Source organism: Bacillus rossius, chromosome 14 (genome assembly GCF_032445375.1).
Source record: "Bacillus rossius redtenbacheri isolate Brsri chromosome 14, Brsri_v3, whole genome shotgun sequence".
NCBI lineage: Eukaryota > Metazoa > Arthropoda > Insecta > Phasmatodea > Bacillidae > Bacillus > Bacillus rossius.
Genome location: NC_086341.1, coordinates 27,756,647 through 27,769,723, shown reverse-complemented (window position 1 = coordinate 27,769,723; position 13,077 = coordinate 27,756,647). Strand labels below are relative to the sequence as shown.

Here is a 13,077-nt window from a genome sequence, read left to right as displayed (position 1 = left end):
TTCGTTTCGTGAACATCGGAAGAAAGTAGACAACATACCTGCAAAATATATTGTATTTGCCGGCGTATAATGCAAGAATTTTATGCTGATTTCAGTAGTCACGAATCAAAAATCATTTATGCCGTGTCATATTATTTTTGTATACAAGCGACTATTATCACGTGTGAATAAAAAATTAAGCGCGTGTGACAAAGTTAATTGCGCCGGCCGGCGACAGCTGCAAGCCAGTCTTGCTCTGTGTGAGTATACATCCACCCATCGAAGTAACGCTGCTCGATTAGTGCCAATTAATTAGGGCTCGTTTTGAAGTAGCACTCTTTTTCGTCCACAAAAATTATTAATTTACACGCGCGCATAATGGCAACGGCACTGTTGTATCAAACACAATGCAACATAATACATCTCGGCACTTGTATAATTTTAATAAAAGAACAACTTTAAAAAAAAACATTAGTTTTCACTTTTCCGTAATAGTTATTCAATTTTTTGATGCCTGTTTTCTTGTCTAGTTAAAAGTTTTACAAGCAATAAAATTACGTTAATATATCCGTGGAGCGTGTTTATACAGCCATGTTTATGCTACTACTTCCATCTGGCGAGAAAGGTCAGAAGCTTTCGAGGTCAGTTAATCTCATGATGCCAGGTTGCGCTAGTTGAAGTTGACAGCGCATTACGTTTCCAGAAAAAAAAACTTTTTGACGTGACTTCTAAAAAAAATCGATGAACGCCTGCTGCACGCATGAAAAAGTGTCCCATTACGCACATTGTTCCGTTACGCTGTGTCCCGTTACGTTCATTGTACGCTTGTGCCGCATCTATCTCTCTTCCACTCGACTGTTTGTAAAGTGAAGTGAAAAGTTATTATTCCTTTATTATTAAGATAAAAATTATTCAATTTTATTCATAAAAGTATGCAATCATTTCATCAATGTTTTGTTATGACGTCACGTTAAACTATTGTCCGTAAACCGACTTTACAGACAACCAATTTTTAAATGGGATAAATGTGGAGTATGGTACAGTAAACATACATATTTCAAAGGCGGGAAAACCAATTATTTTGTTTAACATGCACTCTTTTATGTTAAAAACGTATTTGATTAACGCTGTTTTGATTAGTGCTCCATTTTTCTTTGGATGGATTACCGTGTTACTTAGAGGGGCGGGTGTACTGTACCTACTCTGTTGAACAGGAACTTGGTTGGCATTTGGCAATTGGCATATCGCGCGCAAGGTCATGCGAGTCACATGCATCTTTCTAAAACAGCGCTGCTGCCATGATTGTTTTGGATGCGTGTAGTTTATTTATTTATTTTCATCCATTTGACCATACAGACATTTGTACAAATGATATAGGACACGTCAACAAATATAAGTTAATACACACAGTATAAGTTAAATATACCAAAAATACAGACATGGGAAACAAAAATATTAATAATAACAAAACTGGTACAGGTATATATACAAAAGATAAAAGTTAAAAATTTGACAGTTGCCATGTGGCAAAGTTTGGCTGCAGTGCAAAGTAGCCTAGAATGAGCTAAAATTTTCAACATAAATGTAGGCTTAACTTTTCTGTGACAAATTTTCTTGAAATCCAAGTTTTTTTGGTAAAAATATTTTTTGTGAACTTTTTTTGTACATGAACTTTTATATTAGTGTACGGGAATTGTACAGGAATTCTGTGACCCAACATGGGTAGACACCCTGCCTTTGGTGCTGTGCTGTTCTGTTCTAACATTTAACGCGGGGGAAATGTCTTGAGCAGTGTTGTCTTAGTTTTACTGTTATATGTTGTCGGTTCTTCTCTTCAAAAATATTTCCTTAATTTTTTTTATTTTTAATCTTTCTAACCATGATGTAAGATTGCTTTACAATTAGAGCTTCTTCTGATAATCACATTTCTACATTTTTATTCCATGGCCCAGTAACTTAAGAGGCCGTGTCAGTAAATTTTTATTTCCAATATTCTGGTCTAGAAGTTCTCTCTTTTAACAGTGAGATTTAGTGGCTTATTCAACCGAAGTAACTGTAACCTCAGCGCGTGATAAAGCTACTATACCGCCAGATTACTCGACGAAAAATGTATCTGGTTCCTCGACAATCTGAGAGGATGACAATCTGACCGGCGGCTCACTAGGAAATTGCGGATGCAGGGATTCAGAATCAAGAAATCTCACATTTACAACTGTAGTATGAGTCGTATCTAAAAATTTTAATACTTTAAATGTATCGGAATATAATTAATCTTCAAACATTGGTAATTATTCTTTATCTGGATGTAATATTCCGTGAAAAATAATGTTAGTTGACATTAAAAAGTGTACGAAATTCATAGTGTAACGTTTTAAAAGGATAATACCTAAATTCTTATGCTTAGATATTGCATATGCATTACACACAATCTAAATACAATCTCACTTAAGTCAGACTACCTAATTTTTTACAATGCACCATCATACAGTTTAACAGAGGTAGGAGAACCTCTTATCGATGTTGTTTCAAAGAATTCTAAATTTACAAATATTACTATTTATCTTATTATGATATTTATCTTTATGAATAAGAATTTACAAAAAAAATTACAGCAAAACCCCTTATTTGCACTTTTCATGGGGACAAAGTAAAAAAGTGTAAAAAGCGGGAAAGTGTAAATAAAGGGAAAAGTATAAAAAGGAGTACAGTTTACCTTATTTAGAATTTTTTTCCTTTTGTTTAATAGCACATACTACAATGCAGGTACAAACACACTAACAACAAATTTTACTTTAGTATTTAATCCATTATTAATTTACCACATTTGACAAAAATAAAAAAAAGAATGAAAGCCAAAATGTTTTTCTGATTACTTCCTAAAAATAAATTTGAAATTTTCTTCTGCTTGCTTTTTTGGCTGTTCAAGATTATTTGCCTCTCCAAATTATAAATACAGTTGCAACCGGCAGGGTTTATAACAAATACGGGCTACATACACATTGCTCACAGTAAAAAATTTTTTAAGAAAAGGCCGCAAATTGTTGAATATTTACCGTCAATAGCGCGCCAAACGCGGAGAAAGGTCATTGTACTCGGTCAGCTGCTGTAACGACGCGGCGGCGCATGCGCACTCTATGCTCCGCCCAGACTCATGACGCCATCAGCCGCCAACCAATAGATGCGAGCTTAGCGGAAAAAAATATAAGCTCCACCTCCCGTGTACCAATTTTATCCAGTTCTAATACCAGTTTATTGGTATACGCACCAGTTTTCTCGCTGCCGTGACATGTTCAAGTTTACGTTTATCATGATGTCTTGATACCAATAATTAATTATTTACGATCCCCAGAAATAAATGGTTAGTTTAAAAAATATGGCGTCAACTGTACAACACTTCCCAAATTATAAAAGACGTATAAAACAGTTACCAAGACACCGCTCATTTTATCTTGTGAAGTTTATGTCTCGTACCAGTATTTCGGCTAAGTTGTGACATAAATACAGTATCAGAACTTACAAGCAGCCATGTTTGTACATTCATGAGTTTACGTTTTTCCCTCGTGCATTTTAGATTGTCTCCTGCTATAATTACTCGTACTTTTACACGCCTAGGCTTAAATTATTACATGTTTAGAAATAAAAGCAACTTTTCATGTTATAAAATATGTATATTTTGCTATTTAAAATGTTCATTGCCTACTAGCTCCACGGTATTTTCTGGTTGTTTATGGTTGTTACGTGACGTAAATAGCGGGATTGATTCGATTTTTGAGACGTAATTCGCGGGAAAGTATTGTATTGGACTATATGGGAACCAAACGGGACCTGAAGAATATAGTGCAAATAACGGGAAAACGTAAATAACGGTAACGTAAATAAGGGGTTTCGCTGTAATTGATTACATTACACTTTAACATTACAAAAGACTAAAACACTAACAAAACTTAGTTTTATATATTGCTGTAGCATATTAGAAGACGAAATAACTCACTAGACTAACATTAAGAGGGCTGTATCACAAATTTACTTTACAGAGGAGAAAATATCTTTTAAAGATATTTCATTACCTCATTGATTACATAATACTGCCGTTGATGTGATCGTAGATATAAAGTATTGAAAAATTAGATTTCATTATGTTTATGTAAATATTTAGAAAACGTTATTGCTTATAGATGCTCATTATTTAAATAATAAAGAATCTTTTACTTTTATGTACTGGACAAACAAAATACTTATAAGTTAATAAGCTTAGTTGAATAACATCTTCAATTTGTATTGAATTCAATGTACAAATTGAAAATCATGTACAATGAATGCAACTGATTGAATTCAATAAATATTTGATCTTGTGAAACGGCCATAATGGTGATGTAGATAATTATAGATACTCACATGCATTTTGAGAGTCCTTATAAAGCCTATTACAATTCTATAAGTATACATTAAAATGCTTTTAAAATAGACATGTGTAATATAATTAAAACTTGTTTAAATAAGATCATAAAAAAAATGAAAATCATTCAACAGTAAGTTATGTTTTATAAGATTTTAACAAAACACACATACCATAAGAGAATATTAATCATGCCACATAATTCAACACAAAATATTCATTCCAATAGGCGCTACGTAAAAATAACTTCTATTTTTATGCTGATAACTTTGCATTGTTTTATATATATCATTATTTCTAACTTTTAATATTCTCCACACATTAACTGAAATTAAGTATTTTCACAGCCTTAGCAAATGTTGGTCTGTACCACATACAGTTCGTACGATATCTCTACGTGAAACACATACCGTTCATTATTAGTAATTTCAATTATATTTCCATGAACATAATGAAATTAGTATAGGGCCTAGGTTGTTCACTGTTGAGTACTTCTGAAGTATTTTCATTGTGAGTTAACATACATACCAAATGCCATTCTTCCAGTAAAGTTACAAAGAAGACAACAAGATAATATATGTATAATATATATAATATGTATAATATATATAATATGTATGTAGTACCATATTTTAAACCCCTATTAAATGAATAATAACTCAATCTCTTTTCTGGACTATTAAGTAATAGTTTTTGAATACTGTTATTTGTAACTTAAATAAAATGACAACTAACAAATTAGTAAAATATATATTTACGTGCGATATAGTGTGACCGTTTTACTTGGACGGCAAACGAATATAATAAAATGTCTATGACAATGTTAACTTTACTCATTATTGTGGGAAGAAACAAAATGGGCAGATAAGCATATTCTACGCTGACATTTAAAAATGCTCAATTCAAAATGAACATTTCTTCCCGATGACAAACAAAAAAGTTGTATGGTCGCGAATAATACATTCGTATGGCGTCACATCAGCGGAATATTCCCTTGGCATAAATGTGTGAAGTCTGTGACACAAAAACAAATGAACGAACAGCTTTTTTTTTATAGGATGTGCAATCGGAGACCCTTGGGGTGGTTGAAGAGTGTCAGGTCGGTCGCCAGACCAGATAGTAAAAGCTCAGGGGCTTAGGATAGAAAAGGCCTATCTCCAAATTATTAAGTATAAATGTTGTCATGAAATAGTTAAAGACTTGATTACAACCAGGTTTTTAAACCCATCATGATCATGAAGACACTGATCGGAAGGTAATGTACAATACATTTCAATGGCCTTTTCAGTTTTTGCTAAATAATTATAAATATAAGCGAAATTTCACTGTATCTGGACAAATCAAAATATTGATTATATTTTTTTCATCACAGAAATAATATATGATATGATAACTAAATTTGAAAAAAGCGGTTATGTTAAATGTATTGTATACTTTCAGTAGGCAAAATTTCTGGCCCCTACCTCTTATAGACTTTGAGAAAAACTGCCTTTTAAAATAACATTGATATAGATAGGAGCGCAAATTTGTGACACGGCCTCTTAATTTGTGCATACAGGGTAGCTCCCCACCACCAATGTAGTTTTTTCAATCGAGGTCCATTGGTTGTGATTTGGTCAGAACACTTCTTCACAATTGTTATTGATACATATGATTATGCATAATCACAGGTGCACATTATATCTTCTGCACTAGTTACATTGTAATGTTTATACAGTGAAAGGTATTGAATCCATTCATTACGTTCCGACATGCTGGATTAGCGATTTTGCCGAATTATCGAATGTCAATTTTAACTGAAATATAAAATGTAACATGTAACATGCAAGAAAACAGGAAATGCAATTGAAATCAAAACTGATGATAATGAACTCTGAGGAAACTAAGAATATTGGCAGCTTAGTAATGTAACCTAGCATCCAAGTCAATAGCCGAAACCCAACCGAAAAATTCAGAATGCAAGCAGCTCAATTGGTGCCTTACCATAGAATGCTGGATTAAAGATCTTGCACTGTGTGATGTTGATGTGAGTTGGTTTGTTGAAAATAATAATGATTTTGGTAATTCACTAAAAACTTACAGGTTCCCATTGAGAGGGGAAATCTGGAAGAATAAAAAAAAAACAGGAAACACCCAGGGAATTAAAATGGTATTTGCAAAACCTGGAGAAAAAAAAAATTTGCTAAATATCAGTTACCAAGCTGCATAAGTAATTTTTAATATTAGTATGTTCCTCTGTCTTAAAACCAGCCTGATTTTAAATCACAAATTTGCAGCGTAGTTGAGAACCATCATTAATTTAACATAAAAGAAAAAATTGATGATTCAGCTATGAGTCGATTTAATGATTTGAAGCCCAGTAAAATGTCAAGTCATTTACATGCTCACAATCAATAATTAAAAATTTGAATAAATTTAGTGGTTTAATATTACAGACTGGCAGTGTTTGTTGCATAGCATGGATGGAAATGACAGCAGTGCAGATTGTGTATTGTGTGGGAAATATTTAATGGTCAGTTTGACATTGTGATTCAAATGTGTTTGGATCCATATTTGTAGTTTAATATATTTGTCATCATGCTAGATTGATTCATGAGCCAGGGAAATAATGCTTGGTTGGACAGGGAAAATTCAGGGTAATTTTCCAGAGGAAGTGTGTAGGATCCATGACTTGGAACTTTCTTTTTTTCCGTCTTGCAACGTTGCGTTTTAACTTGCAGGAATCCAGCTCTTCAGGTGCCATGACCGCTCCCTCGCAAAGCCCGCTGGCCAAGAGCCTCGACAAGGAGGAATTTGGACAGCAAGAGAGAGCAGTCTCCACCAACGATATTCCGTCATCGTCCCTGTCGGCTGACCTTGACCGTACCACCATCAGCGAACCAGTTTTCCATTCTCAGGTGAGTACATGCAGCCATGTGTACTACCTCAGTAACATGCATGTAGAGCTGTCATGTGTTATACCTCGTGTATCGGACAATCCAGACCTCCTGGCTAGCTATAACGTACATAAACACTGGCAAATTGGTGAAGTACAGTAAGTCGTGGGTCGAAACCATTCACGGAGATCAAATTCACGAATCTCATTTGATTATAGAGAGATGTTCTGTCACTTATAAAAGTGTTTATAACCAAATTTTGTAGACTTGTATTACTTTCAAAAATTTTACATACTATTTATTTTTACATAAAATTAACACAATTTTCTGGCAATTCATCGATCAGAATTTTTACTGAAATGTTCAATATTACAAAGTCCAGCGGTCACTTGAAAACTCATTGTACGAATGGCCGAGAGGCCACCAAAATATATCAAGGCTCCACTTTGGCCTCTGTTGCTGCCTGTGGTCAAATCTTCTAATGTAATCAAATGTCTGAAATGTTGACATTCCAGCCCAAACCAAAGGCTTGAAAATCTCTATAATTTACATTAAATATTAAAAAAATTTACCCATCGAAAAACATGATCTCACATAGCAACTTTCGAATGATGACTAGCCAGACAAAGCACGGTACAAAAAATACACACGTACATATGTACGTACGTATGTGTACAAAACGACTTCGCCAAAAGAAAACTATATGCTGTCCCTTGTTCTAGAAACAATACCAACTGATACTAAATGAAGACATTACCATGTTAACACATTCATATAAAATAATCAGAAAAACCACTTCTGTGTACAATAGAAATTGGTCACTGGATGTAAAAAAGGACCTAATTGGGGTTTTAGACTAACTTACTCCAATTGGTCTAGAAAAGTAAGGTAATTTACTTTAAATCCTAAGAAAAGTAATGGTAGTTCTCCAATTATAGTAATTTGAGGGAAATGTCATGCTTTAATCTGATATTGCCCAGTTTGTAAAAGGGTTTTTTATGTGGTGGTGTTTTAGTGCATTAATATAATTGAAATAAACTTGTATATGCAATTTTTGTTTTTTTGTTTGCATAATTTTTAGACAAGCTATAGGGATACTGGTATTTTATTAATTTTAAAAATTTGCAAAATATGTTAATTAAAAAAGTCAGGAAAAAAAATGTTGTCTGGGAAAACACAGGGAAATTTTATTACTGATATGTGTGGTAGGCCTGCTATGTCATATACATAAATATTAATTATTTGAAAAGCGGCCAAAAGAAAAATAAAAAATTTCCCTCCTACATAATCAAATTCACCATTTATGACAAATTTATGATGGACAAATTTTTGAACAGCTACAATACATAAAACAGAAAATACCAAAAATAAATTTAACAATTTAATTATTTTAGCATGGCTGCTATTCCGCCTGTTCTGTTGGATAGAATGTAAACAGCTTCTTCAATAATTACCTGATTCATAGAGATTTTGAGTGACAGTTCGATAGCAAATAGATCCGATCTGAGTGTGGGTTACCTAGAGGCAGATACATATATATATATATATTACTGTTGTGCTAGGTATCCTTATCATCCATCATTCACACATAAACCACCCATTACAAATATTATTTTGTTGTGAATAAGCCCTCAAACATTTACTCTGAAGCTGGTAAGTTTTTTTGTATTTCTAAGTACGCTTATTAAGACCCCTTGTACTCTGGAGCTCAATAAGGCAAGTTAACGGCAAGTAGACACGAACTGATCACGGGTCACCTGTGGGGAATTTTTTATGGTATTAAAAGACATTCATTGAAAAATTAAGAATGTTTTCTTAATAAAAATCTACAATTCTGTAATCAGTACTGGTTTAGTTAAATATTTTGTATAGTGAGCCAATGTATGTGTTGAATTGTTTAGTTTATGACAGTGAATTTTAGGCAAGCACTCGCTTTTTTTTTTTTATTATTACTGCTGGTTAAAAAAAATCCCGTATATATCATCTTAGGTTATCTTTCTTTTTAATTAGTTTTAGTTTCCTCAAACTAAAAAACTTGTGCTTTTGTATTGCATGTTTTTTCTAAGAATGAGACATTTTGGATAATTTAGTTTATATACTATAAACATTTTTTAACCAAAATGTGTTTTTCTCTGTATCATTTCAGTATAGGTGTATTGGCAATAATTGAATATGTGTATCTGCATATACAGCTCTAGTTACAACGCAAGTGTTCCGTCGTGAAAATTACAATTGTTTTGAGCAAGTCATGGGCAAAGATAATTTTTTGTGAAGTTTTGTGTTGATTTAGTGCTTATTAAGGGGGAAGGTTTAATAACCTCAAAATGTATAGGCATGTAAAGGTTAATTATATGGCAATATGTTGGTGTGATATTATTCTGATGTCTTAGGCAGGAATACGTCTTTAGCCATGTTGTATTTGAAATGGGTGTTAATGTATATACTAGAGGGCACCAATGTTTCCTCCTTAATATGTATGTTTTTGTTCAGTGTATTATATAATGAATTTTTTTTTCTTCTGGTGAAGTGTTTTTTAAAACTTAATATATTTGCATCTTTTCTCTGTCTTAGGGAAATGGAAAGGAGAATCGAGTGGGTGTATGTGCAAAGAACAAAGCTGCAAACAAGCATCCCAAGAAGGCTGTAAAAAAAATTTTGGTTTCAAAAAATTAAATTATGCTCAATTATTTCAGTTATCATAAATTACTGTATTTTGTTTCAATTTCTATGCAATGATATTTTATACGTGTTTTTTAAACGTTTTAGTCCCAAGTGCATTCATTCGAGACAAATAAACATTATAATGTAGTCATGTACAGTTTATAGTAATTTTTTAGACTAGTATTTGTTGTTTTCAATCGTGTGTAACCATTTCTTAATTTTTAATTTTTTTTTTTTTTTCAGATTGTATATTGATTATGTTAGTTTGGATGAACAAAAAATTATTAAAAAGGTATAAATTTTAGTATTTCTCTCTACTAATTTTAAGTTTTGTGTTTTTAGTTGCTATAATTTAGTTACCTCAAAAACTATCTGTAGCAAATTGTAAAAATAAATGTTTTTTTTTTTAAATTGTGATTACAATGTTTTTTGTTTTATTTATACAATTTTCAAGATATGATAAAAATTTTAATGTGGTGATTTCACAAAATTTTAAGTATATTATCATCTCATAAACATTAAAAAGTCATAGAAGATATGTACAGGTCACACAAGACATGAAAAAGTAAGGAAACTCAAAGACAATACTGCTGAATCTCATGAAACTGTAATTTTCAGCACCGTTTTGTTAACTTGCATTTTGTTTTTTAATGCCTTTAGTTTTTAGTTGGCAAACTGTCCACTTAAATCATGTGGAAATTATCTTTGAAAAGTTTAGCTTTCTAGTTTCTAACTAAGTTGGTACGTTTGTTCAAATTGTAGAAAAGTAATTAAAACTTGCTCATTTTAAATTTTGGTTCTATATTAATTTAAAAATCACCTTTGGATGAAAAAAATTGTAGGAAATATTACTAAAAGGTCCGGAAAAATTCTTGATTGGTTTACCATGTATTTGTAGACACCCTAGTAATAGCATACACTAATGCTTTCTTTTTAATGTACATTTTTCAAATTGCCAGAAAAATAACATGGAAATACTATGTGGGGAAAAAAAATTTCAATAGTAGGCGTACTGATTCTGAATAAAGAAAGTAAATAACAGTTTCGGTATTACAATTTTGGACAAGCATTATCACGTAAACTACAAAGAGAATGTTGTGAAACAGTGTGAAAGATAGTTAAAACGAGTGGTGCACCGATATGACTTTACCGATTACCGATTATGAGAGCAATAATTGGCAGATACCGATTCAGTTACCGATTATAAATAAAATTCTTGTTTCACAGGTTTATTAAAATTTCTGACAGTTTGCACCAGGATATGTTGAAAACTATACTGTAACAAAGATTACAGCATTAACGTAGCTGTTATGCTACAACAATATAATGAAAGATTATATCCTTGCACTTTACTTTATTGCTGTGCACCAGAATCTTTGGCAAGCTTATTTTCTATATAATACGCTAACAGCTTCTAAATTAGATATCTGCTCAGAAATTAACGGACAACCTTCCGATGCCACTCGCTCCTCCGGGAAGGCATACAGCAAGTGGGTAGCTATTGGACGGTTCCTCCGCAAGTTCCTCTCAAGTTCTCCACACCTCAAACAATCAGGAATGTTTTCACAACCGACCATCTAAGATGGCCGACTTCCTGTGATGTCTTTTCCTGTCACTGGATGATTTTTTATACAGTGGAACACTTAATTTGGTCGCGTACGGCAAGTGGCCTATATCTCGGTCATTGACTGCAACCTGGTGGTTTATCTTACAGGCTTCAAAGCTACCAGGCAGCATATCGCCGATATGGCAAGCGTCCACTTATGATTAGTTAGGATGGAATACACTTCACCCCGTAACAAATTTATCTTGTATAGATATACAGTTAACCCTCGATTAGTCGGACCTCGATGTTCCGGACATTGGATAAGTCGGACAACCATTAAAAATAAATAAATAAATTTAAAAAATTTGCAACAGACAATATTGATTCGGAACCTCAAATCAGAATTGCAGAGTGCCTCGTGTGTTTCCCTAAACCTCAAAATAAGAGTATATGCTATGTACCAGCACAACTGTATTCATCAAAAAAGGCCGGCCACTAGCTAGAACACGTTCTCTTCCCCTCTTCCCCTCTTCCCCTCTTCCCCTCTTCCCCTCTTTCAAGGTCTTGGCGGCAGGTGCACGGACTACTGTGCGTCACGTGCTGTTGAACAGCAGGTGTACATGTCGGTATGTGGCTATCTTATTGTTACACTTCCCAGTTCTGCACGCCGCGATTTTTTCGTGTTATGAACATTCACATTTCACAATGGGGCCTAAAAGAAAGTGTGTGACTTTGACTGTTGCTGAAAAATTAAAATTGATAAAAAAAACTTGAGTCTGGTGTTTCTGTGGAGTATCTATGTCTCGAGTACGGTATCGCGAGACAAACAGTGTCCGGCATGAAAAAAAAATAGACACGTTTAAGCAGTTTCTGTTCAAGTGTGACTCGGAAAAAATTGTTTCCAGCAGTAAACGGCTTAAGCAGCCTACAGAAACAGATCTTGAAGAAGCAGTTTACAATGGTATGTACAGCAATGATCAAGTGGCGTCGCAGTGCGTGGTGTAGAGCTGCAAGCAGCCGCTGAAAGACTAGCGATGCACCTGAACATAGAGTTCCGAGCAAGTGATGGCTGGTTGTGGCGTTTTCGCAACAGACACTGCATAATCAACAAGAGAATGTTTGGCGAAGCCCTAAGTGCTGTTACTGCTAGTGTTGAGCCATTTAGAAAGCGGCTTAATGATCTACTTGAAGAAAACCTATCTCGTGCACAACTATACAACGCTGACGAGACGGGGCTGTTTTGGAGATCACTACCAGAAAAAACACAGGCCTACAAGCGGGAGAGTACTGCACCTGGACGAAAACTTAGTAAGGAGAGACTTTCGACTTTACTGTGTGCAAATGCTGATTGAAGTTACCGCCTAAAATCAGTTGTGGGAAAATCTCGCAAGCCGCGTGTCCTCAAGGACATTATGAATAACCTGCCTGTTCACTATTACAACTCAAAGAATGCGTGGTTCACACAAGAAATCACAAACGACTGGTTTCAAAACCACTTTGTACCTGAAGTGCGTCAATTCCAGGAGGATGTTTTGAAGATTTCTCCCAATGAAGTCAAAGCTTTGTTGCTCGTCGATAATGCCCCTTCCCACCCCCTAAGTGAGAAGATGTGTAATAGT

General features: G+C 33.9%; 1 protein-coding gene across 1 annotated transcript in view; it reads left to right on the top strand.

The window, feature by feature from the left end:
• The window catches only part of LOC134538748 (kinesin-like protein KIF11-B), a 194,636-nt gene extending 184,573 nt beyond the window's left edge, over positions 1-10,063 (top strand). Inside the window, exons 17-18 of the mRNA XM_063380224.1 lie at positions 7,096-7,272; positions 9,823-10,063. Of these exons, the coding sequence (XP_063236294.1) occupies positions 7,096-7,272; positions 9,823-9,924 (279 nt within the window). The 3' untranslated portion in view covers positions 9,925-10,063. The remainder of the gene's footprint in view (positions 1-7,095; positions 7,273-9,822) is intronic.
• The last annotated feature ends 3,014 nt before the right edge of the window (positions 10,064-13,077 follow it).